Source organism: Hakea prostrata, chromosome 5 (assembly GCF_041222555.1).
Source record: "Hakea prostrata isolate BN-2017 chromosome 5, UWA_Hpros_2, whole genome shotgun sequence".
NCBI classification, from domain to species: Eukaryota; Viridiplantae; Streptophyta; class Magnoliopsida; order Proteales; family Proteaceae; genus Hakea; species Hakea prostrata.
The window spans coordinates 53,796,993-53,822,930 of record NC_142604.1 but is presented as its reverse complement, the minus strand read 5'-3'; the positions used below and the strand labels follow the sequence as shown (position 1 = coordinate 53,822,930).

General features: G+C 36.6%; 1 protein-coding gene across 2 annotated transcripts; it reads right to left on the bottom strand.

The window, feature by feature from the left end:
• Window positions 1-7: 7 nt before the first annotated feature.
• On the bottom strand, window positions 8-25,188 carry LOC149016541 (TOM1-like protein 5). Of its 2 annotated transcripts, none has more exons than XM_089154660.1 (10): window positions 24,560-25,188; window positions 23,085-23,261; window positions 21,362-21,440; window positions 20,819-20,917; window positions 20,613-20,726; window positions 18,666-18,829; window positions 15,852-15,927; window positions 14,823-14,908; window positions 2,850-3,011; window positions 8-709 (listed from the first exon to the last, which is right to left on the bottom strand). In XM_089154660.1, the coding sequence occupies exons 2-10, from the start codon at window positions 23,183-23,185 to the stop codon at window positions 394-396; spliced, it is 1,197 nt and encodes a 398-aa protein (XP_089010786.1). In that variant the 5' UTR covers window positions 23,186-23,261; window positions 24,560-25,188; the 3' UTR covers window positions 8-393. The 2 variants fall into 2 exon arrangements, with proteins under 2 accessions (XP_089010786.1, XP_089010787.1); XM_089154661.1 differs by having other exon boundaries at window positions 24,642-25,188.
• Between the last annotated feature and the right edge of the window lie 750 nt (window positions 25,189-25,938).

The following is a 25,938-nucleotide window of genomic DNA, read 5'->3' as shown; positions in this document are numbered from 1 at the left end:
AAGCCACACTACGGGATTTCATAGAAATATTTACTTTTACCCCACTTCAGATTCAACAAGCGGACGGTACCTAAAAGAGTGCACAAAAGCAGTAAAATATACAGGATCTCCTCAACATAAAAGAACATAATAACAAAGACAATCGGTGGCTAAACATGTAACACTCAAGACGAAGGCCGCAAAAACCTGTCACACTATATTCAAGTAATCTTCACTGTACAACACAATAACAAAAGGCACAAATGAGCAAGGTAGAAGAACCTGTGTAAGAAACACTCTTAGAATCAATCTGAGTATGAGCTTTGGGAACTAACCCCACTAAGAAGCATACAAATGATTGTTCCAAATACCAAGCCTAATGGGAATTCAAGAGAAATCAATGTAAGGCCTTCTTCAGTCACTAGAGACAATACTCTCACTGTTTGAACTGCTGGCATTGCGTCTATGCAATGAAAGGCCCTTCATCTGATCAGATAATGCTGAATCACCCACCTTTTTCTCCTGAAAGAATCTCTCCCTATCAACATGTCTGGCTGGTGGAGGAGGAATGACAACAGGTGGTGACGTATTGGATTCTTGTGGTTCCAACCGTAATGGTCGTGTAAGTGGACTGTGGGATTTTTCTGCACCAATTGGTCCAAATAAACTCGGGTATTCCTCAAAGTGATCTTCCTCTTGAGGCTTTGCACATGCTTTCCCTTTTCGTACTCTGTGAATTGCATGGTTAAAGTGCTTCAATATGGGGACAAAAGTTACAGAGGGAGGGTACTACTGATATCATAAATACTCCAGAGGAAAAAGAAGCTTTGCTCTATTCAAGAATAATGTTCATTACTCCTTACTTGGTATGAACATGAAATGATGAATCGGTACTGATGCAGGATTTCCACAATCCTTGGATGCAACAAGGTTTTAACTAGAATTATTTAGTTCACATCTACCGAAAGAGGAAACAGAGTGTTGAATACTATTTAATTTATCCTACTACAATAAAATATGCTAATAGATTCCAACATCATTGCATGGGATTCTTATATATATGCAATACCTTCCCTAGCAATGCAGAAAGTTATTGATGGCCACCACAGCTTAAAGGATTAAACCTCATCAAATGCTCACCCACACAGGATACAAGCTTGGCCATCTGTGCCCAGGGCTGCACTTGCAAGACGGGAGGGGGTGTCTGATGTTTTGGGGGTGGGGGCACTGGGCGGGGGTGTGAAGGGTTGGGCTGGTCATCTACATTGTCGCTCAGGACAAGCTATTGTAATGGAAACATCACGTCTGGTCAATTTGTGAACAAGGCATGGTGACAGTAACACAACGCGTCCTCCTTAGCTCCTAACAGTAACATTTTTCTGTTTCCAGTAAAGAAAAGCTATAGGAGGTCAGAGGTTCCAAGGACAGTGTAAATGCACCATAAAGTCTGTAGACAGTTCATCCGGTTTGGCCAGATGTCTATGTAGAAGGATGATGCGCAACTTCTTACGGTTTTGATGTCATAGGATGGGTCTGGATTGCCACAAATTTAATAATATACCCTCCCACAGGATGCTTGTAGCAAGGTTTAAAGTATGTACCACATACCCTATCAATGGAAGATTTTGCAAAACATATTGTATAGGAGAAGTGTTTCCATGCTACAATGTATGGAAATAGTCAATACACTTTGGACTAAACAGAAATATAAATAAGTATACATATAATATGCATCATGCATATACACTAAAATATAGGAAAACATGTAACCAAAATAGACTAAATTGAATGTAAGATATCTAAGTTTTGACTCAGCAAAAGTGCAGCTTGTTTTCTAGCATTGATTTGTTTTTCAGTAAGTGATCAAAGCTTCCGAGCATGTAATTTGTAAAAGGTTATAAAATTGTTCATTTGTATTGCTTTTCGTCCAGGTACTGTTGGTCCTTATGCATAGATTCAAGGCAGTATCTTGGCATCAAAGGCACTTTGTTGGTGCCAAGTGTCACCTTGGTTGTCTAGGCAACATCAATTTGGGGTCACTTCACTTTTTCCCTCCCTCGACTACCTTGAGCCGCCTAGACACCGCAACAACTATGCTTATAGTTCCCAGAATCACGATGCTGAAGTCAAATGTGTCTTTTACTGTGCATATCTGAATGTATTGCATTGTATTCAGTTGTACCCTCCAACATGATGCGCACCAATGATCAAATTTTTTTGACCAGTAAATCAGTTCTGTTCTGAGTATCTTAACTGTATTGAGCCGGATTGGCTGATAAAATGCAATACCAACAGATATCTTTCGGGGAAAAAAAGAGAGGAAGACAAAAAGAGATGCCTTGGCCCGTGGTGTATCACAAGGCTGAGATACCAATATGTATTGCAAGATACAACAAGTGCCAATACTAAAAACCATGCTTGTCAGTTTGTATACTGGAATGCACCTCCCCAATAGCCAATGAGTTTTACATGCCTAACTTTACCACTTGGTCAACTCATTGGGCCTGAAACTCGACATGTATGAGGGAGTCATTGGTACTCGTCGACAAATTCAAAACCTATCCTACCACTGGCAGACATGTGTTGGTCCAAATATAACTTTAAAGGGCCGAGCAGAATAAAGCAACTGATTCCAAACAAATGGAACCTTGTACCTAAAACACAAGCAGCCTAATATTCTGGCCTTAAGTTCCATCTAGTGAAGGCAATGAATGTCTAATCATATAATAGAAAGCTTAGTCACTATTGACTGTCCAATTAGAGAGCAGAGAAAGTGCCCATTCCCCACATTGATTATGCATAACCTAAGTATACATTAGCACAGGCAAGGAGAAGAATTAAATGAGCCTCAGATTCAATCGAGAGCATACCTTCGGAAAAGCTGTTCAGGCTCCTCTCTCTCCTCCATTTCTTCCAGGACAAAATGAGTTCCAGTGGAACTAGCCTGAACTGACAGAAGAGAATCATGTCTTTTAAGTACTTTCTCCAGCTTGTCATTTAATTCAATAGCTTGAGAAACCACCTTTTCATCCCTATGGAGAAGAACGAAAATGATGATGATATCAGCATACAGCCAGTAACCAGTAAAATCAAGATATGAGTTTTCACTTAAAAAAAGCCATACCCAGTGCATAATGCTCCCGTGCTTAACAGGGTCTGGGGAGATAAAAGTTGTCACTCGAATTTTTTTCTCCCCCATGCGTGCGATAGTCTTTGTAGTTAATGCATGTTTATGGCATTGAAGATTCATGAATCTCAATACAATGCATAATGCACAGATAAATATTAGCTTAATTAGCAGAAGATACTTTTAATGGAGCAAGAGAAGGTTCGACAAGAAGGACCCCAAGTAAAATATCAAGCCTAAAGGACCTTGGCTTGTACTGTTTCAGTCCACAGAGCTAACAAATAGGACAAGAAATTTCTGTAAAAAATTTATTGGCATAAAACCCACCTTATAAAAGAAACAAGTAAGAAACCAAAGTTTTTTCTAAGCATGAGCAGAATTATCATTTATCATTATCTTTCCTTCCTGTAAGCTGTACTCGGTTTCTCAATAACAAGTAGTGCTCCTCTCAATTTTTCCATTAGTCAAGCAACTCTAGCCTTATTTGCACAAGTTCCATGAATGTTCCGAGGAAAATCTACAAGTACAGTTTCTAAATTTCTGTCATATATATAAGCCCATTTGGATTGAGATTCCACACATGCTTGAGGGCTGAATTCGAGCACAAAATGTGCCACAACCCGGAAAAATGCAACGTAGAGATGTCTGTTGGAACTTCACATAATGCAACAAACAAGATCCCATTTTCTAGAGTTTCTGCTACTAATTCCCCATCTTACCATTGGAAAATTGAGAAAACTGAGTACCTCTTGTCTGCGTATTTTGCAATACTTCTCGAATATATTACTGTACAGCGGTCTTCATTTGCAACAGCAATCAAATTTCATTTAACAAAGACAAAGGTGGGAGCAAGACCCTCGACATAGGAGGGGGAAAAAGTATTGAACTTCTGCTTCTTGATTCAAAAAGCCTTAATCTCGAGATACAACTCTAAAATGCAGGATTAGTTTACCAACCTATGGAACCTTGCTGAGAGGCCCAGGTATAGCCTGAAGAAGTCTAGGGTTGCTAATTAAAACAGGGTTGGCTAGAACGCTCAAAAATGGAACCCTGCATAGCTCAGTCTCCTACCAGTAAAGTTGGCATTACCATCAACAACAATTGGAATTGAAAGATCTTGGTCATGTTTGACCATTTCCTAAGGTAATTAAGCTTCAGATAACTCAAAACTTTCATTAAATAGACTATTTTTTATCTTCCAAAAAGGAGGGGAAAAAAACTTAAGCTCTAATTGTCACATCAAAAACAATTCAATGGAAAAGTAAAGATACACACACACACACACATATCCAACAGAAACACAATACGAATTTTTAGAAATAAAATTCAGTTAAGTTTCCTCACTATTATATATATAGAAGAAAACCCAGATACATCCAAGCTCCTAGGAGACCACAAATAAGTTATTATGAAAAACCTAAACGAAGATATTACCAAGATAAGAGAAATTGGTATTTAAGAAGATCTAATAGAAGAAAACCTTTTCTAGATCCTCAAAGACATGCAAGAAGATATAATCCCAACAGGAACTATAAAACCAGACTAGCATGTTATAATTGCGGAGATACTAGACATTTGGTCAAAAAATGTCCTAAGTTAGTTAATACAGATAGCAAGAGAGCAATGGTAGTACAAAATACCAATGAATGTTTAATTGCTGTAGATCAAGAGATGTCAGACCAAGAATCTGTTTATAGTGTTGTATCAGTAGAAATACCTGATACCCAGGAAGAAGATATTGAACCATATCCAGACTTGATTAACCAACTTGTTAATCCCACAGAGTTACATATTTGAATGAACAAGATACAATGTGAAAAGGATAAGCATCTCTGGAAACACAAAGGTGGTAGATACCACGTAGCTTGTTCAGGTTGTAAAAAATACCCTGAATTAGATTTAAGATACCAATGCAGAAATTGCCTTGACGAAAGATGCAAATTTTGTATAGATAATTCTGTAATTCTTATTGAAGAAAGGGAAAATAGAATTACTATTCCAGAATTACAAGAAAAAAGAGATTCTACAAAATTAGAATTGGTACAGGATGAATTAGCAATTATCAATGCTAAAATTGATAAAGATCCAGATCCAGATATACGATGGTTTTCTGAGGTCGCCTTACACCCCAGAAAAGCTACAAAGTATAGTTTAGGATATGACATATGCATCCCATATGATTGTATTCTTGAGCCTCATAAGATAACTATCATTGACACATTTGTTAATTACACCATAAGTAATAAATTTGGCATGATAATTAAGGATAGATCTTATTATGCCTCGCAAGGAGTTCAAATTCTTGGAGGAGTTTTAGATGCGGATTATACAGACCCTATAAAGATTTGTATGATGAATCATAGTGATCAGGAGATAGCTGTCACTGAAGGTGAACAGATTGCCCAAGCCATAATTATCCCTAATTATGGTATTGGACCTGAGGTTATACGAAGAGGAGGTTTTGGTTCTACTAATCAACCAAGCACTTCAGCACACATTCCAGTGAAATACAGATCCCTCTTTGCCAAACAAAAGAAAATCTAAAATCAATAGAAGTAGAATGCCAAGTTAAAGTTGGAACTAAGATAGTTTCCTTAATCAGAATAATAGATACAAGGTGTACAGTAAGTACACTGAACCCTAAATGGTTCGATGAACCTCAATTTCTAGTAGATATTCCTCCTATTATTAGTAGAGGAATAGATGGCATACCCCATACCACAGATAAGATGTTGAAAAACCCGTTGATTAGTTTCAAAACCAATTGCGGACAAAGCCAATGGTTTCAAATGGGCCAAGTCTGTCCAAGACCCACTCCATGGGACAACCTCTTGATTGGACTTAATTTTATCTTAAGTTTCCATGGTGCTCTCCAAATTAACAAGCACTATGTTCAGATCAATAGGCAGAGTGTTATGATTCCTACTTTGCCTTATTCAGACCCTCAGAGTTGCGAGCAAACCGTGGTGAATAAGGTAAAGGTACCTCCCAACTGTAAATGCAAAATCTCTGGTTCTTGTAAAATTGCTTCAGATATAGAGGAAGATGAAAATTTAGAATTTAGAATAGAACAAGAATTACTTGAGGAAGAATATGAGTTTGATTCTTGTTATGAGATAGACCAAGACTACCTAGATTTTAGAAGATTTGAATCCAATTTCCATGAGCTCACGATACAGAAAATTTTAGAAAAATTAGAAACATCAAAGATTATACAAGATAAAAACCCATTAGAATACTGGCATATAGATAAGCCAATAATTGAGTTAAAAATTAAGAACCAAGATATGAGAATTGTTACAGGAAACCCTAAGTACAATTTTAAAGATGATGAAGAATTTGACATGCACCTTAAGGAGCTTAAAGAACTTGGATTGATACAAGATTCTAACAGCCCTCACAGATCAGCTGCTTTTATAGTAATTAAAGAGTCAAAAAAGAAGAGAGGAAAAAGTAGAATGGTGATAAACTACAAAAGATTGAATGACAATACCGAGGATGATGCATACAACATCCCCAGGAGAAATTTCCTTGTCTCACTAATAGACAGAGCAAAGATATTCAGCAAGTTCGATCTTAAATCTGGATTCCACCAGATAAAAGTCCACAAAGATTCGATTCCATGGACTGCTTTCACAACAAGAAGAGGATATTATGAATGGAATGTAATGCCCTTTGGACTAAAGAATGCTCCTTCTGTATTCCAGCGCAGAATGGATCAGATATTTTTAGACTATAGAGAATTTATTGCAGTCTATATAGATGACATTCTAGTCTTTAGTAAAAATGAGAAACAGCATGTTGAGCATCTGCTCACAGCCTTCGAATTATTTGCTAGACATGGATTAGTTATCTCTAAAAGGAAATTAGAAATAGCTAAGGAACAGATTAATTTTTTAGGACTTGTCTTAGGAAAAGATCTGATATCCTTACAAGATCATATTTCGAGAAAAATCTTGGAATTCCCAGATATTCTCGAAGGAACAACCCAGATTAAATCTTTTGTTGGTCTAGTCAATCAAGCTAGAAATTTTATAAAAGATTTTGGAAAAATCTTAGGCCCCCTCTATGCCAAGACTTCCCGGAAAACTGAAAAAAGATTTAATCAGCAAGATATTAAGTTAGTTCAAAGAATTAAACAATTGATCTCCACTATTAAACCCATAAGATATCCGAAAGATAATTACTATCACATTGTTGAAACAGATGGTTTACAAGAAGGATGGGGAGCTATACTCAAAATCACACTAAATGAGTACTCGCTAAATCCAAGTGAAGAAGTCTGCAGATATGCTTCTGGTTTACACAAGAACAAAAATTTAGCTGCAATAGATTTTGAAGTTGAATCTGTTATCAAAGGATTAGAAGCCTTTGAACTTTTTCTTCAAAACAAAAAGATTCTTGTTAGAACTGACTGTGAAGCTATAGTCAAATTCTATAAGAATTTAAATGAAAAAAAAGATTTCCCAAAGAAGATGGTTGATTTTTAGAGATACCATTATTAACAAAGGTTTTGATATTACTTTTGAACATATTAATGGTATTTTAACTTATTTGGAAAATGATTTGCAGGAATTAGATATGGCTGATTCTCAGCCCAAAGATCTCAAAGATACGACTGAATCCCAGTCAAAAGATACTTCTATTGAAGAGATTATTGCTTCAGTCGTTAATCCCCAAAGCAGCAAAGATAAAGTCCCACATAAAGGAAGTGCTAACTTGAAAAAGAAGCACATACCTAAAAAGATTATGTATGGTCAGAGATACCTCTATACCATAGATGAAAGATTTCAGTTCAAAGCTTTGCTTGAAGTTGAAGAACAAGATAAAACAATCTTAGATAATTTATGGATTTCTCATCACCAGAGTATCCATGATCCAATGAGATAAAAGCAAACGTGACTATTTCGATTCGATCATGAATTGCTTAAACTACCATGATGAATATGGCTTACTCCAAGTCAAAATCAAGTTACAGATATTACGTTGTGTTTAAGGGAAAACTTCCTGGAATTTATACACAATGGTCAGATGTCACTACTTGTATCAAAAATTTTGACAAGCCTTTGTACAAAGATCCAAAGATCGAGAAAGTCGATCAGAAAGATTTCAAAGGAGCACTTATGGCATTTGATGAGTGTTCTGTCACAAAGATGGAAATCCAAGATCTCACTGAAAAATGTGAGATAAACAGGGTGTCTGCATTACGCCTTGTTGAAGAAGTTAATAGCTTAAGGCTTGCAAATCGCAAGCTTGAGAGTGAAAAAGAAGATTTAACAGCCCATTTACTTCGTGCCAAAGATGTCTTAGGCATGAATGAAGCTGAGATCTTTACTTCCTTCGTCAACAAACATGAGAAAAAGACAAATGAAGCCTCTAAAGATAAATCCCCTTCAGACAAACAGATCGTTGAAGTTCTTGAATCACCCATCCAACAACATGTCAGAGCAGTTGATGAGATGATGGTGAAGCTTAAAGAACTCATGGCAACGGAAGATGGTGGACCCAATTCATCCAAATCAGATGACTCGTAGAAGATTCTCTAGAAGAGATAGATACACCAGAAGATCCCGAAGAATGTTTATTTCCCCGGAAGTTGAAGGTTTGTTCCTACCAAGATGGGTAAATAGATATGGTCAGATAATTGGACGAAAGTTCAAGAAACACAAGAAGGTCAGTTGTTTCCTCAAAAAATATGAGAAACACCATGAAGATAGAATGTCTACAAGGTCAAAAAGAATAGCTCGTGCCCATATTATGGATATAATAGAAGATGAACCTATCAGGTTTAACCATACCATAAGGGAAGTCATTGAGCTCGCCTCAGATGGATTTGAAGTTGGGAAAATTATTGTCTAAAAGATGTTGCTGACGCAAAGATACTGCTGCTGACGTCACACAATGTAGAAAAAAGATAAGATATCTGTATGGACGAATCATTCGTCCAGGATAAGATTTCCTTTTGCTTTTATCTCTTATTAAGCTGTTTTCTATAAGGTTTGGATTCCGTTCCCTATATAAGGAACGATGGTTTTATGTAAAAAACATGTAGAAGTAAGCAAGTAAGAGAGAGAGAAGAAGTTTGTAAGAGAAGAAGCTCTGTAAAGAAATAAGGTTATGTTTGTAATGAAAGTTTCTTCAATATTGCACTAATCTTGAGAAGGTCCAAGCGTAGGAAGACTGAGTCTTCTTCTGTAAGTCTCTTTTCTTTATTCTTTCAAGATATGGGCTTATAGTAGTAAAGTAATTATGTATTTCATGTCATCTGCATGCATATTCGAGGTGGATAACCGTGGAACATGCCTACAGTCGTGCCTCTATTCTTGGTGACGGCCACCACTGCATACATGTAGGAGCATATGCATATTCCATTAATAATCCCAGATGAGTAGTTTCAGTAATAACCGAAACTAGATGTATGCGCAGTTGAGTACAGGTTGGAAGAGACCCAACTCCAGTGCTGTCTAGGATTGGTGAAATACAGTTACGAAAGCTAATGTTAAATAATCTTAAGAATTATTCAGAAGTTCAGATGGTTGTTTATAACCCCGTGGAATAGTCGGTGAGGTGTCTGACGGTCTGAAAGTCTGTTTAAATCTTAAAGAATGAGTAGAGTTAAAGGACCCTATCTGATAAAGTCAGGGGAATAGGCTATGACAGTCAAGGACAGGGTAAAGGCCTCAGCAGAGCCGTGAAGGGCAGTAAATGTAAGCCCCGTTGTGCCGGCAAGGTTGCAGAGGTGCCAGATGAGTCTGTTAATTCAAGCCTCTCTTGACCTAAAGAGACAAAGACCATTGATTTGGTTGGGTTACTCCTCGAAAATTCTAAATCCTCTCATGATGTTGCATATCATTTCAGTATTGCATCCAACCATGTAGGTCTCAAAAAGAGTTGAAATCTGGTTGAGAGTAAACAGAAATGCATTCCTTGGCCCAAAAGGAAATGCAGAAAGCATCACTGCTTTGCAGTGCAACTTCCAGAGCGAGCTTGGCCATTGGCCATAAGTCTTGGTTGGCTCGATGTGAGTATGCGGGAGCCTTGTAGGCCTAATGTTTTGTGTCTGTTTATTTCAGATATATTGGTTAAAATACTCTGAGAGCATTAGGCACATTTTGCATCTTAGTATAGGTTTGCATAGTTCGATCCAGCGAACTTTAAACCTTCTGGTTTACATAAAATGTTATGGTATCAGAGCAGTTACTTTCTCTGTGACTGTGTAAAAGTAGGATTGCATCGCATAATTACGACATGAAACAAGCCCTCAGTTTAAGCAATGTATTTCGTTTATCAGATTTTTTTATGCTTATAGATAGATTAGCCATTTATGGTCATTTTAGTTTACAATTAAGTTTTATGAAAGATTACTACAGGTCTTTCGTCAGATTCATTGTTTACAATAAAGATTCAGACTTACATGTACTTCCTAAAGAAGTAAAAGATCTTATCTTCCAAAAAGGCATGGATAATTACCAAAATGTGCATTTTGATTTAGATCCGTATGTAAAAAGATATATGGAGGCTGGGTGGAAATATACTTTACCCAAGCCTGAAAGTAGATTAGGTCAATTATTTCATCAAAATGATTGATTATATTATCCTTGTTTTGATAACAATGATTAAGCATATTCTTGCTTTAAAGATTATTGAAGATATTATTGAAGATATCAGAATTTCTGATTATAATTCTGAGGTTTTGTTGAAGATATAGAAGAACACTATAGTTTTTCTAATACCTATAACTCTGAAGACTATTATAACCCAGATGTAGAAGTAAGCAAGTAAGAGAGAGAGAAGAAGTTTGTAAGAGAAGAAGCTCTGTAAAGAAATAAGGTTATGTTTGTAATGAAAGTTTCTTCAATAAGAATTACGAAATTATCTATACAAAATTTGCATCTTTCGTCAAGGCAATTTCTGCATTGGTATCTTAAATCTAATCCAGGGTATTTTTTACAACCTGAACAAGCTACGTGGTATCTACCACCTTTGTATTTCCAGAGATGCTTATCCTTTTCACATTGTATCTTGTTCATTCAAATATGTAACTCAGTGGGATTAACAAGTTGGTTAATCAAGTCTGGATATGGTTCAAGAGTCTTCTTCACGGGTATCGTATTTCTACCGATACAACACTATAAATAGATTCTTGGTCCGACATCTCTTGATCTACAAAGCAATTAAACATTCATTGGTATTTTGTACTACCATTGCTCTCTTGCTATCTCGTATTAACTAACTTAGGACATTCTTTGACCAAATGTCTAGTATCTCCGCAATTATAACATGCTAGTCTGGTTTTATAGTTCCTGTTGGGATTATATCTTCCTGCATGTCTTTAGGGATCTAGAAAAGGTTTTCTTCTATTATATCTTCTTAAATACCAATTTCTCTTATCTTGGTAATATGTTCGTTTAGGTTTTTCATAATAACTTATTTGTGGTCTCCTAGGAGCTTGGATGTATCTGGGTTTTCATCTAGGTTTGATATCTTGATTTCTTTCACCAAACGCCGAGTGGTGAAGATGTCTTTGAGTAATCCAAAGTCTGTACTTTGAAACTAACTTTGTATCTGTATGAAAGTACATTCCTCCACGAGCTTTGTAATAATATGTGTAATTCTTATACATACATTATCTTTAGCTGGCTCGTTATCTACTGGAGTCCAACTATCTTTAATCTTTGTTCCAAGGAGTCCTGGTAGTTTTTTGAATAACTTATCCATTATCTCTTTAATAAAAATATTACCACTTATATTTATGTAGTAATAATACAACTTAAGAAATGGCTTTATATATCTATAGCTTTGGAGGCTTAACTGTTCAAGGTTAGTTAAAGCCATAGCTTAAATCTTAGTTTGTGCACTATTGGGATCTTGTCCTCGTACACATCATGTGGATGTAACTTGTAAAATTATAAGGGTTTACTCCCAGGTTTACAAGTCCAGTAAATACTTGTGGGTATTCACTCTTAAATCTTTCCCAATTAGCTTTCATGGATTCTCCCAAAAAGGTTTCAAAATATCTATACATCTCTTCTGCTGTCCAATTACGAGTTTCTTTAAAGAATTCGTTAATGACATTCTGCTTCCAAACATCTATGACACTGTCCCATCTTTGAGGATCATGATGTCCTAGGTTTAGTAACCTTCCTGTTCCTGTGATGGAATCTAATCCTAATCTAATTGGAGGTTCCACAGGCATTTCTCTTCCTCAGGGCCTAATCATATCTCCTGATCCTATTTTTTCGAGATCATAATCCAATTTTTCTATCTTTAACCTGGGTCTATCTCCAAATCTCATATCTGAATTATCCGGTCCATATGGTCTATTGGGATCATATGGAGCACCCTGTAGGTTCATCCCTATATGGTTATCCTTATCTAATTCTTCTCCGATGTCTTCCAAATCTGATGGAATCTGGTTCATGTCCACTTCTTGCCTATCCATTCTAATTTTGATACTAGAGCTTGTAGACTCAGGAACCGATCGTATTTCATCCTTTTCAGAAGATTCATCATCTAATTTTGCAGCTTCATTATATCTTTCTTGTTCAAATATAATTCTTCTTCCTTTGAGGACTTCTTCAGCCATTAATCTTATCCTTTCATCTCCTCTTTTTATGGCTCTTTCTCTTATCTCACATAGGTTCTTTGTTTCTCTATTCATCGAATCTTACTCAAATTCTGATCTGATGTCGTTACTATCTTCATCTCTTGTATCTCTGTGGATACCCTTTGTTGGGTTTCCAAATAATTATGGAACCTAAGTAAAGTGTTTCCTTGTGAATCTTGGTATAAGGTATTCTCCGTTGGAGTGATTACCTTGTTATCCTTTTGGTGGATGAGTTGTGGATGAGTTGTGTAACATCCCATTCTAATCCTGCCAATTTTATTGGATCAATTATGGCTGGTTTTTGTAAAGCTATATGTTTTGATGCTATTCCTTGGATAACATCGTCTATCTGAACATTAAACTTAATTGTAGAATTATTAGAGGTTTTTCCCATAAATCCTACACAAACCAAAAGGTTATGTCCAACATAACTCTCATAACCTTTTGTCATAATTTTTATTCTTATTTGACAGGCATCTTTTATATTTTTCATAAAATCTGGGGCAATATAGAACAATCCTATATTGTTATTCATATCTACTTCAGTAACTGCTATGATGGATTCTGTGGGATTTTGCCACCCATCATCTGTCAGGGCTACTAAAACTTTTGTGCCCAAGTTTTTTCTTGTTAGTCCCTTAATGCCTATTACGATAACACCAAGGTGAATAGATTCATCTTTTTGTGCAATCTTAACTTTCCCAAGGTTTCATCTGACAAGACCTGGATCACACCTACATCTTTTCCTGTGACTTTCATAGGATGTTCTTGATAAGCTCTTACTAAGCCGGTGTCCTTAAGGAAACCATTACGTGCATACAACTCTTCTGGTTTTAATAAACTTAATATGTTATTTCTAAAGCTTTCAATATTTTGATTTATATCTATTATTTCTTCTAGTGCAAGATTCTGACTACTAGAAGGCTTAAATCTCCTGAAGATTCTTCCTATGGTAGACTCAGAATCATTTGAACCACTTGATTCATATCCACCTGATCTGGTTACAGAATTGGACCTTCCAGTGAATGGTCTAATACTCATTTTGAGAAATATGGGCCAAATCTGAAAGTTTTATCTTGATAATAAAGTCTCCTTTAGGTTTTTTACCATTTTCAGTAACTCTTAATATGTCCAAGGATGCATTTAAATTTTCAATTTCAGCACTTGAAACAGTACTTGGTTGACTAATCTTGGATTCTATCCTATCAAGCCTTTCTATGATGATCTTTAGCATTTCTAGTTCAATGTTATTTTGAACTATGATAACTGTATCTGGAACCCCTACTGCTTTGAATTTGGTTATACCTACATTTTCTTCAGGTAGGTCTCCCCAATAAAATTCTTTCAATCTTTCTTTAACTCTCATATAGTCTATGCTGGAAGAAAGACTCATATTCCAAATAATCTTTTGGTTAGCTTTTCAAGGTTATCTATTTTTGTATCTATCAGAGACATTTTCTTCCTGAACTCTTCAGATTCTTTGCTGCCTTTGGAGGCTCATTTTTTGGGCTTCAGCTTCTAGTTTTTCTAGATTTGCTAAAGTTTGCCTTTCTATATCTTTAAGTTCTCTTAATCTTAGTTGGTGGATCAATTCTCTTATAGAGTAACACTTACTGAAGAAGAGAAAAATAGACCTTATTGTCCACAAATGCATGGCATTTTCTTGAGTTAATGATGGACTTCCAGAAGAAGAGAAGAAGTTCTCAACCTCAGGATATTCCAGCCTTATTCCATGAAAGTTACAATTTGATATCTTGAAGTTAGTAACTGCTTGACCACAAGGATTGTGTCTTAGATCCACCCTAAACTGTATATAAGTTTGCTCAGGATCTTTTACAATTGGCTAGCCTTGTGCGTCATATTGAAATTTGGATTTGGATTATTGGAAAGATTAATTTCTGAATATTTATAGATACATCCAACAGGGAAGACGCAAAGGCGTAACCCCACATACATGGGGAAATAAGGGAAAGCTCAACTATACACACACAAATAAAGAGAGAATTTCATCCAACAGAAGCAACTACAACTTCCTACGAGAAGATTATTCAATTCAATAGAAGAGAAACAACCACACAGCATTGAACTTCAACGATAAAAAGGATTTACCGGGAAGTCAGCACAAGATGCATTACTCGTTGCTTTTGGAATGAACATTGCTCAACAAGATCCAGAGTGAACTCATCCTTTGCTCCCTACATATTATGATGGCATAGTCCAGATTTCAAGTGAGCAAATATATCCTCTAAAAATTAAACAGAGGCGTCGCTTCAACAATAAATAAATACTGTTCCCAGCAAACTTTAATGCTGTATGCTGAAGTTTCAATTTTTTTTATCAAAGTGACAGTTGTAAAAAGGAAAACAGAATTGAAGCTGCAAGAATACAGGCTAATCAATCTCCAAACAAACAAAAAAGAAAGATGGATGGTGCGAAGTGTTGGACTGTTAAGAAGCATCATATAGATAAACTCAGTGTAAAAGGAAAGAGGATGCTAAGATAGATGAGTGGTAAAGCTAGGAAGGATAAGACAAGGAATGTTCATATTAAAGTTGGTCTCATAGTAACACCAATAAATGACAAGCTACAAGAAAATCTTTTGACGTGGCACGGCCACGTTCAACTGAGGCTTGTTAGTACCCCTATATGAAGAAGTGATTTAATCCAAATTGAAGGAATTAGATGAGCTAAAGGCGAACCTAAGATGACCTTAAGAGAAGTGGCGAGAAATGATATGCATAGCTTTGGCATTGTATCTAGTATGGCCTCAAATAGAGCTGATTGGAAAACCAAAATCCATGTAGCCGACCCCATTTAGTTGGGATAAGGCTTCTTCTAGTTGTTGTATCCTGTAAACAGCAGACCCCTACATTGGTCATTTAAAAGCATCGAGATATTTGACCAAAAATTTCAAGTTCAACTTTGTTTCCCTTCAAATTTTAGATTTTCACATATAGTATACACTTTTATTTTCCCCATATCTCAGTGTCTTCCCAACCCAGGGGAGGGCAAATGTCCAACAGAATGGACAAAAACATCTACAATCGTCTAACCAAATACACCAGCTCAACCAGATCATTATCAAATTGATTCATTCGAAAATAAAAATTAGGCTGAGGAGTTTTAAAAAAAACATACCTCAGGATGTTGAGTGTCAATGGCATCCAATACTTCTCTCAACACCTCCAGTGCAGAACTGGCCTTCTGAATAATACTGGAAGAGAAATTACATAAAATGTGAAAAGATGTTACCTAATACTTTGCATGTCCTTCAAAAGTTTGCCACTAATTATGCATCATGCTAGCCACAAGTAAGGTCTCATCAATATACCAAAGCATTAAACTAAAATCTAGGTACATGGAAGACATGGCACAAGAAAGTGTTAAAAGCATAGCAAGAAATTAAGGAATCCAAATTTCACGACGCTCAAGAATAACCCTCAAAAAATTTAACAACTAGCAACAATCATTGACAATAATAACATTAAGAAAGATCAGCCGATTCTCAGGGAAAATGAGGAGTTTCTAGTGACTCCAGCAGGTGAATAAATGACTAGTAGCTTCAAGATAGTTGAATCATATTACCAATAAGGCAATAACTGATACTTATTGGAGGATGTTATTAGTGCAAGGAGGAAAAGGATAGACTTGAGGCAGAAGATATGACTTGATACCATGCACTGGGACTGTAGAATGAAAAGGAAGAAACAGGCACATAAGAAAAGTGCCTACAAAGATGTATAACATGAAAAAGAAAATGTGACATGTAATAATTTGTAAATTAGCAAATCACTAATGCACTTCTAAGCCTCTGATTCAGTTTTCTACAGAGTTGTCCAATCAATAATTCAGACTAAGATGGGGAGGAAACCATGCAAACAGCTGACTGGAAAAATCAAAGCAACCTACCAACCCATATTGGACCCGAATCACAGTTTGGACTTTGGACCAGGTTTTTCAATTTGGGTTGACATTGGGTCATATTGGTCAGCCAAACAAATGCAGCTGCATCAGTACATCAAATTTTAGACTTAATCAAACAAACTACCTCTATCCCCTCCATGCAGAGGCAAATTTGGCATAAATCCCTGTGTGTGTCCAAGCATAGGTTCTGCACTCCAACCAGTAGAGAACATTCTATGTCATCAGTTTTTTGGAGTCCTATTATTATATTTGGTGAACTCCACTAAGGCTTAAATCTGATGGTAGCAGCGGGACCAGGAGTCTAGCTGCCCATAAGTTTTGAGCCCCTCTGTTAGGACTCTAGGGAGATGCCACATGGAGGAGAGTAGGAGAGAGAGTGTGGGGTTATCATATAAAAGGGGGAAAGGTGCAAGCAAATGTTATCAGTTATTTGTTGCACAGTTTTGGGCAGCCTTCGGCTGAGAGCATTGTGTGGTGTAGTGGTGACTGGCACCATCAAAACCAGTGTTGTCTTTTATTCTATTTGTTCCTTGTTATCCAGCAATAGAATCTCGTTAATTTTCGGATATGATTTGCAGGTTCTTAACATCCTCCAACCCATGTAAATGGCAGAGCTGGGACACATGCAAGAGCCCATCTATATGGCAGTCAAGGGCCTTGTGCACCATTTACTTTACTAGAACAGTACTTCACAAAATGTGACAAGTGATTTCCTTCTTACCAAGTAAAAGTCATACACAAAGTCTTCAAGAAGTAATGCATGGTAAAGCTATCTAGAGATTAACCATGTTGGCCCTATCTCCAAATAGCCCCAGTAAATTTTATCACAAGGATGTCTGATCCATGGTGGGAGATCTCGCGAGATATCTCGCTATTTTGACATAGCGAGACGAGATGAGAGGCGAGATCTGCGAGATGGGAGATCTCGCCACATCTCGCCGAGATCTCACCATATCTCGCCAAGATCTCGCCTATATCTCGCTGCAACCATACAAAATTGCCAGAAACTTGATTTTTTTGTTGGAATTTGTAGGGGATTCAACTTCTAAACATCTTTAAAACATCAAATTATCATCATTCAAGCCTATTTAAACTAGATCTACAACAAAGGTAAGATTTTCCCCCAAATTTGAATTTTTTCAAATAGAATATTCTACAATGGGTGTGTGAGTTTAGTGTAAATATATGTTGATCCACAAGCTTTGATCTAACTTTCATGGAAACCAATTTAATGTGACATTTAAACCTATATGTGACATACTATAGTGATGAGTTGACTTGGGAGTCATATGTGGCCACTGTTCAGAATCAGTTGATGCAGAATGCTGAGTGATACTCTTGCTGTCTTATAGTCTTGTAATCTTATTACTCACATACTATTGTGATTGTGATTGTGAACTTATAGATTATGATTTATGACTTACTAAAAGTCCAAAACTTCTTATGGTTGTAAAATTTTGAAGCCATTTAAGTTCTTTGATAGTTTGATGTGTAATGTATTTAATACTTTATAGTTGATAACATGAATTACTTGATATCTCTACATTTCAGTTTTATACATAGGGTTGACTTAGAAGACATAGTTAGGGTTATTTTCTCACAATTCTAAGGCCACCAATGTGTTCAAAAGGCCTTAAATAGACTAAATACCAAATTTCAGCCCAACCGGGGCCCTAAAACCCACCGAGATGGGTCACCGAGATTACGCCAATTTTTTGGTAGATCTCGACCGAGATCTCGCCATCTCGGTCGAGATCTCTCTATTTTGGAGTGGCGAGATCTCGCTCGAGAGCGAGATCTCCCACCATGGTCTGATCTAAATAAAAATTCTGCTGAGAAAAGAGAGAATGGGAAACCTGATACTAGTCAATGAAGCTTGTATTTATTAATTCTTGTTTGAACCACATATTATTGGCACAGGTAAAGGGAACAAATGCATGAATGGTGCAAAATGCATAAGAAGTATAGAGGCTGCTAGAAGATTAAAAGTGCATCAGAACAGAAAAAGTAATGGCCATCAAACCATACCTAGATTCAGACACAGTTTGCGGGTTTTCAGGCTGAACAACCCTTTCAGATTTTGGAGGGACAAACTTTTCTCCAGCCTCCAGCAAGTTCCTTCTGGTTTCCTTTGGCACAGAATGACCTGAAGCAATAGCAGAAGGCCTTTGAGGAAACTGTACACCAGCATTCTGGAAGAAGCAAAGCAATCATCGATTAATATAGGATTTCTAATAAGCATACTCAACTTCTCTGCACAAAAAATCTGTTGAATTTCATATAATGGGGCAGCAACACAACATGTTAAAAGCACATAAAAATTGAATATGTTGAATTTCCATCCCAGACAGCAGAGCACTTCCTGATGTAGAACATTACCCTTAAGGATCATTTGCCTATGAAGCCACCTTGAACCATCAAGAGGTCTACCTTTACTCCATGTCAAAGACCAGATTGATTATTATAAACCTCTAACATAAGCACATGCAAATCCACACATTTCTTAACCAGTTTTGCACATACTTTTAGCATGTCTAATATCTGTTGAATACACCACAATGTCTCTTAAAATCATCCTCCGATATGGGTTTTAATTGAAATGTTCATCTTAGTACCAAATTGTATAGAATTTGGTTATATAAGAGAAAGATATAACTGAGTACCACATACAACACAAACCTAGAGCAGGAAGCCAAACTACTCTTTGGATATGCTTTTAATTTCTTATTACAATTTAGTGGTTCCATTATGTTTGGAAAGCCCACCAAGGGGTTTCCAAGAAGATCTGGGGATCTAATTTGGCCAATTGAGCCTCAAAACCTGCTAAAACTTACCAGTTTTTGGTTGAAATTGTGTAGTCTCGCCAAGCATCTCAATTTCAAGCTAAGTTTCAGACCTTGCCGAAGACACACTTACTGATGGTTGAAACATCTACCCATTAATTGTTAACATATTCAATTTGCACAACAGGAATCCCCTGAAATGAACTGTTCCTGCAGTTTGGCTTGGAGAAAAATACATTCAATGACTACTAGGTAAGATCTCATTCTGTTTATTAACTTGAGGGAAATTTTGAACTCCTTGTAGGACTGGTCTTGTCCAACTACAATTAAAAACAATTAGAAAAAAAAAAAAAAAAAAAAAAAAAAAAAAAAAAAAGACAAATATTTCCATTTGACTAGCCTTAACTCTATATTAAAGTCCTGATAAAAGTAGGGCCCACAATCAAAAGAGAAGGGACGTCGAAGATAACTACTAAAAAGGGTTGCAAACTCAACTATGACCAACCCAAAAATAAGACTAAGGAAAAAGGTAGTCTATCAAGTGCAAACTAAGAACCCCAAAGGCTACCCAATTTTGGCCACAACTGGTCAGGGAGATTATAAGCCCACCTTTAGGCCTTCTGAGTTCCAAGGCATAGTTTAGAATAGTTACAGTTCAATGTAAGACATGCTCCACAGCCTGAAGAGTTGAACTTGCATTCGCCATCCCTCGAAAGAACTAAGAAGCAGTGTCATATAAAGCAAAAAGAAAAGGGTGGGGGGTGAGGGGGGGGGGGGATAGGCCTATATTTTCTATCCTCAAAATTAATCATCCTCCACCTAAAAAGAGCCAAAAAAAAGAATAATAGAAAGAAAAGAAAAAGGAAAAAAAAAAGGATAAGAAATAGAAGAGAACAAGAATAAAAACATATAGAAAGCCGTGTACCACAATATTACCCATTCCCATGTACCACAACATTACCCGTTCCTGAATCAGTGAAATATACTGGACATTCCTTTTGGGAAACTATTTTTCCTTTCAAAGGAAATTCTCAAATATGTGTTGCTATTCTGCATGATAACAATCGCAACTCATGATTTCAACTAGATCTCAATTGCATAGGCCATGAGCTTAAAACAGCAATCATCAATCAGGAATTTTGATCTTAGTAAAGAAGGTGCTAAAGACCACGATCAGCATATTGATACCCACCACCAAATCATAATATGCAGCATAATATTGAGGAAAGCTTCCAGAAGCACCACCAAAGGATCTCTGCATGGCATCTAAAAGAAGAAATATCTTCTCTCGAACAGGAAGATCTGACTGAAAAGCAGAAAATGGAATTGATCAATAACAAAGCATCTCCATATGACAGGACAAGATGGAAATGACTTCAGTCCGAACATTATGCATACCTTTTTCTTCACTATCTTTACCAATATTGGAAGAAGTTCATTATCTATAACCTGCCTGTGAACATGTTCTCCACAATTTTCCAATAACAACTGCAGCAACTGCAGAAAATATAACAAATAAATGACTCAATCAGATCAAGCATACTATAGAATAAACACATCCGAGATCCCAAGTATATGATACAAATATGACTTGCTTCTCAGCATCAATAGTTTACATCAGTCCTTGCTTTTATTACAGGAAAGAATGGATTTAAGTCTAGCCGTATTTGGTCCACATTTTCATATATTAAATGACATAATACTATTTTTATCAAACATTGTTAGGAAAGAGGGGGGGAAATTCAAACTGCAATTTCAAAATGAGCTATTCTTTCTATTTCGGTGTTTCCAATCATGACCCTATGAACCAACTAAAATTTCTTCATTATTTGTACAGATTCTCAGATAGCTCAAGTTGTATGGTGTCTAAATCTTTAAACCAAATACAATTAAAAATCAGTGACTACTGTGGAACTTGACCACGACCATCCAAAAACTCACCAAGACAGCAAAAAGCTGAATAGTAGGGTTTTTATTCTCCAATCGTTTCTTAATAGCTTTAATAACATCTTTAGCCTTCCTGCATATCCGAAGGGAACAAACCGTTGTCAGCAAATAATGAGGTCAAACAATTAATTCATTGAAAAGAGTGTATCAGCAAATCAGAGAAATGAAGAGTATAACAAATGCATGATACTGATATTGGTTACTCAATTACTAAATATCATGCTTCAATTTGATTAAGAACTTTATTTGAACGTAGAATCTAAGAATGGATCTACGTCAGACAGGTACAATCAAGGCATCAGTAAAAGAGATGTTCCAAATTCAGTATTTGGGTTTGGGGACCATACAGCATCTTATGTCAAAACATTTTGCAGTAAATTCAATATGATATATACTGGAATAAGCATTTTTATACGTGTTAAAGAATAGATTAAATTATTCACGTTTACTTATTTTTAATGTTCTTCAAAACTTCCATTAGTTTCTCTTTTAAAGAGGCTGAATAAGATAATTGTGTTTGGTTGGTCCAAATTATTGTTACATCATGTAAAAACATGCTGCAATTGTCACAAAAGTGAATCACTATTTTTACATGTAACTAAGTTATTCAACTTATCATACTATTAATGAAGAAAAAAGCTTCTTGTATTTCTCTTCAAGATCACTGTGTGCCAAGCATTAGAGATAGAAGCGGCACCAGCAACCATAGTATCTTTGTGCTGGATGCTGCAAGTATCTACATCCACACATTTTGGACATGAGCGCACCAATTCTTTTTCTCTCTTTTTTTTTTTTTTTTTTTTTTTTTTTTTGGCGGGGGTGACTAAAGAATTTATTACCAAAGAAAAGGGGGAGGAAAGAAATACAAGCTAAACCAAGGGCTGAGCCCAGATAAGGCCAATCAAAGGAACCAAGGTAAATAGTAAAATTAAAAGTGAAAACAAACAGCCACTGCCAAATGACTGGACCAGAAATTAATTTTCCCTCTATTTTTATTTTTTATTTTTTTTCCCTTTCTTCTTTCTATGAGATTTAAGCTCCACAATTAAGTCTTCATCCAAGTGGTGTCGCCCTTTGGTAGCACGAACACTTCTACTGCAACTGTCACGATCAGAGTTCCCACTCTCCAAAATAAAGGTTGAATCTTCCAAGGACACTATATGGGACTGATGCCTACAGGCTCTATAGGAGAATTAAAAGCAACCGCCTTATAGATGGAAGAAGTCAGAGGGGAAAGAGCACCCAATGGTAGCACAGTAGGGATGGTTGAGAGAGTCGAGAAGCGAGTAGTGACAGGCTCACAAGGCTCTCAACGAATTTTCAGATCCCCAGCTCAGATGGAGTGATAGTAGAAGAAGACAGTATATAACCAAATCTGCCAGAAAATATGCAACAGAATCTAATCTTTCCTGTTCTATAAAACATCCAAGCTTTCCTATTCTGTAACTAGATCTGCCAGCTTGATTACCACAATCCAGACTTTCCTATTCTCTCAAATATGAATTGCAAGTTGCAACACTCTCAGCCAAGAGTGATGAATGCATTCCATTGGATAATTAGCTTTTCCGTTGTTTATGCTTTGATCAACTAGACTGAACTGTTTTTCTAGTGATATTTCAGCACAGCCTAATTATCTGACTCTTAACATTCAGAAAATCCAACACATGACTAGGCTGCAAAAGGACTTTAAATAACAATAGAAGTAAAAAGACTATACCCTTTATCACTTGCGATCAGTTCACAGATTTCAATGTTCTTCCCCCAATCAACTTCCGTCAGTTTATCACTTGTAGCTAAATTGACAAGCTCAGCTGCCATATCTTCTTTGTTGTGAACTCAAAATTCAAGCAGGAATCAAATGTGCAAGGCTGTGAAAGTGAAACTCCAATTATATCTGCAAAAATGTGACAAGTATCAGAGGACTATGCAAGTTCATAACCATGAAATGAAAAAGAATGACTAGTGAGACACGGTACAAACATTTATGCCTATGGTAAATTCTAAATTAATAGAATACATATAAGGAAGATGTGCCAGATGTGAGAGCTATGGTATCAAAAAGATGGAATAATGACAAGCAATCTTTAAGATCAGTTGACCTAGGGATGCAACTTTCCTGCCAGCCTGATACCATCGTGACATAACCTGAAACTGAACAAGGTCTGGCCTAAGCTACCTAGCCGTAAGGCATGCAGGTTAGGTTTTCTGGCTGTAAACCAAGCTTGAGGCCTTGGCCTGAGCCAGACCTGTGACACACTGGCCCTTATAGTGTATAGATAGGGCTGGGGATTTCAGGTCCTGATCCAGGGTTGAGGCCTTGGTAAGCCAGGCCTCTCTTCTTACCAGCCTGGCCCAAACAGTGCATCTCCCTTCCCCCGCCAAGAATGGTAAATTGGAGATAAAGAATGTCAGTGTATATTGAGCAATACCTGACGGATAATTGGAAGGAACACAAAAAAGGGAATACATTGACAAGTATGAAAATCAACATTCAGTTTTTAGAGAAGAGGAGGGAAGATAAAGCAAAATTGGAAGGTTGACCTACAATTATGAATTATATTTGATTTTGTTTTTACACCTGAGGAAATATGATCTGAAGCCACACACAAAATGAATGCAAAATTTCCAGTAGGGTTTTCTGCACACAGGTTATCAAATATCAAGAAATCACCCATAGCATGACCACCACCTCCACTGGATAACAAAAACCAACAAAAATAACTCCAGAAACAGGATTATTCGCTTTCAATTCTCTGTACAAGTTAAATCTTTCCACTCCCATATCCCTTTTTGCAAATGCAACGAACAAGTTCAAATATTTGTATACATATTACATACATAGTGTCCCCTGTTGTATTAATAATAGCGTCACTCCATAGAAGATACAAAAATGGTTAGATCCATGGAGTAGACCTAGGGTGTACAGATCGTGCACCTACACAGAAACTGGTAAATTTACATAGATTAGGATTGTGTGAACAAAATTTACGAAGATTTACGATAACCACACATTAAACACTAAAAAAGTAACAGAAATCAAGCAGAACTCCGGAGCCAAAACTAAGCAATCCGATGCCACAAACCGAAAGGAACACATGAATATAGGAAACACAGAAGGAAATCCAATAAACATTAGACAATAAGTAGCAAATTCTAGAATCGAGCCACAGAATTCATAGAAATCGATCTTACCGATTCAAAATCCATAGAGGATGAGCTCCATAAATCGCCTTTAACTGATTCAGTGCAAAAAAGTGCAATTTGGCATACAAACCTGCTAAGATCTACCAAACCGCACCAAAAAATCTAGTAACTGAAATTAAAGAAGCAGAAAAACCCAAGAAGCTTCAGCATTGCCAGACAATGCACAGCGGGGAACTTTCAGCTCTTCATTTGGAACAGAAAATCTGGTGGGGTTTGCTTTCCTCTAACTCTCTCTCTCTCTCTCTATCTGAGGATGTGGACAGTGGATCTTCTTTCTTTAATCATTAGAAAGCAAGAGTAAGAAAGAACTTCAAAGAAGCCGTGTTAGTTCGATCCTCTGAGTGAGATGATGGGTTGGAGCTTGGGTTTGTATTTTTGGTAGTTGATTGTGACAGTTCCAACTGTGATGTAGCACCGCCATTGCTTTCCACCAATACTTAAAGCTTAAAATGAAGCTAAGAAGTGGAAATCCAATAAAAAATAAAAGAAAGAAAACCCAAAACAAGAGACAGCTTATGACAGAGCGTAACTTAGCAGCCAGCGAGAGAGATTCAATGCATTGCTGGCTAAGCATGGTCATGGATTTGTTCTGTCACTTTCCGGTTTTTTCCGTTTCTGAGATTCTTTCCTAAGCTTTTCTGTTTCTTAAAAAGGTCATAGGAAATTTTCAGCGAAAACCCCTGAGTTATCCTAAAATTAAATGCCCCTTTGTGGCCTGTTCAATTTATCAATTGAAAATCTCATGGGAAAAATATACGAGTGACACCCCTATGGACAGAAAATCATGCTGATGTAAGTGAATTGAAATATATTATGGGGATGACAGGGGAAAAAATCGTAGTGACCACAGTTTGACACGTGTTAAATCCTTAATTAATGGCTCAAATTAAAAAGTTGAGTTTTAAATGAAAAAAACCCACGTTTATGGGTTCAATCTTTACCGGCGGCATATGTAATTATCCCAACCCCAATTTCCCTATATATAAAAAAGCGCCTTTGTTACAAAAAAAAAACCCACGTTTATGACCAGTTTTAGCCAACCCCAACCATTTCTTAAAAAAAGGGAAAATCGACCAGAAAATTTCTCATGGTTTGCCATTTCAACTCCTTCTTCCTCTTCTTCTGGCAACACTTTCTGCTCAAGTTAAAAGATCGTAGATGAGAATAACGTATGCCTCTGCATTTATGTTAGTGAATGTATAATACAGAGATGAAAAAGCTTAAAATTCAATTCCTAATAAACGAAAGTTAAACAAAACGATAGTTGATCTACATAAAGGAATAAAGATAACTGGAGGGGGAAAATTCAAAATAAAAGAAGAAAGCTGCAAATCCTATAGCCGATTCCCCTGGTTAAAAACAACCAA

Coding starts and splice junctions, on each gene's coding strand:
- LOC149016541 (XM_089154660.1), bottom strand. CDS start 23,185: ATGGCAGCTGAGCTTGTCAATTTAGCTACAAGTGATAAACTGACGGAA. Junction 20,727..20,818: donor TAAAGATAGTGAAGAAAAAG/GTATGCATAATG, acceptor TCTGCTTTTCAG/TCAGATCTTCCTGTTCGAGA. Junction 3,012..14,822: donor CATCTTGTGCTGACTTCCCG/GTAAATCCTTTT, acceptor TCTTCTCCATAG/GGATGAAAAGGTGGTTTCTC.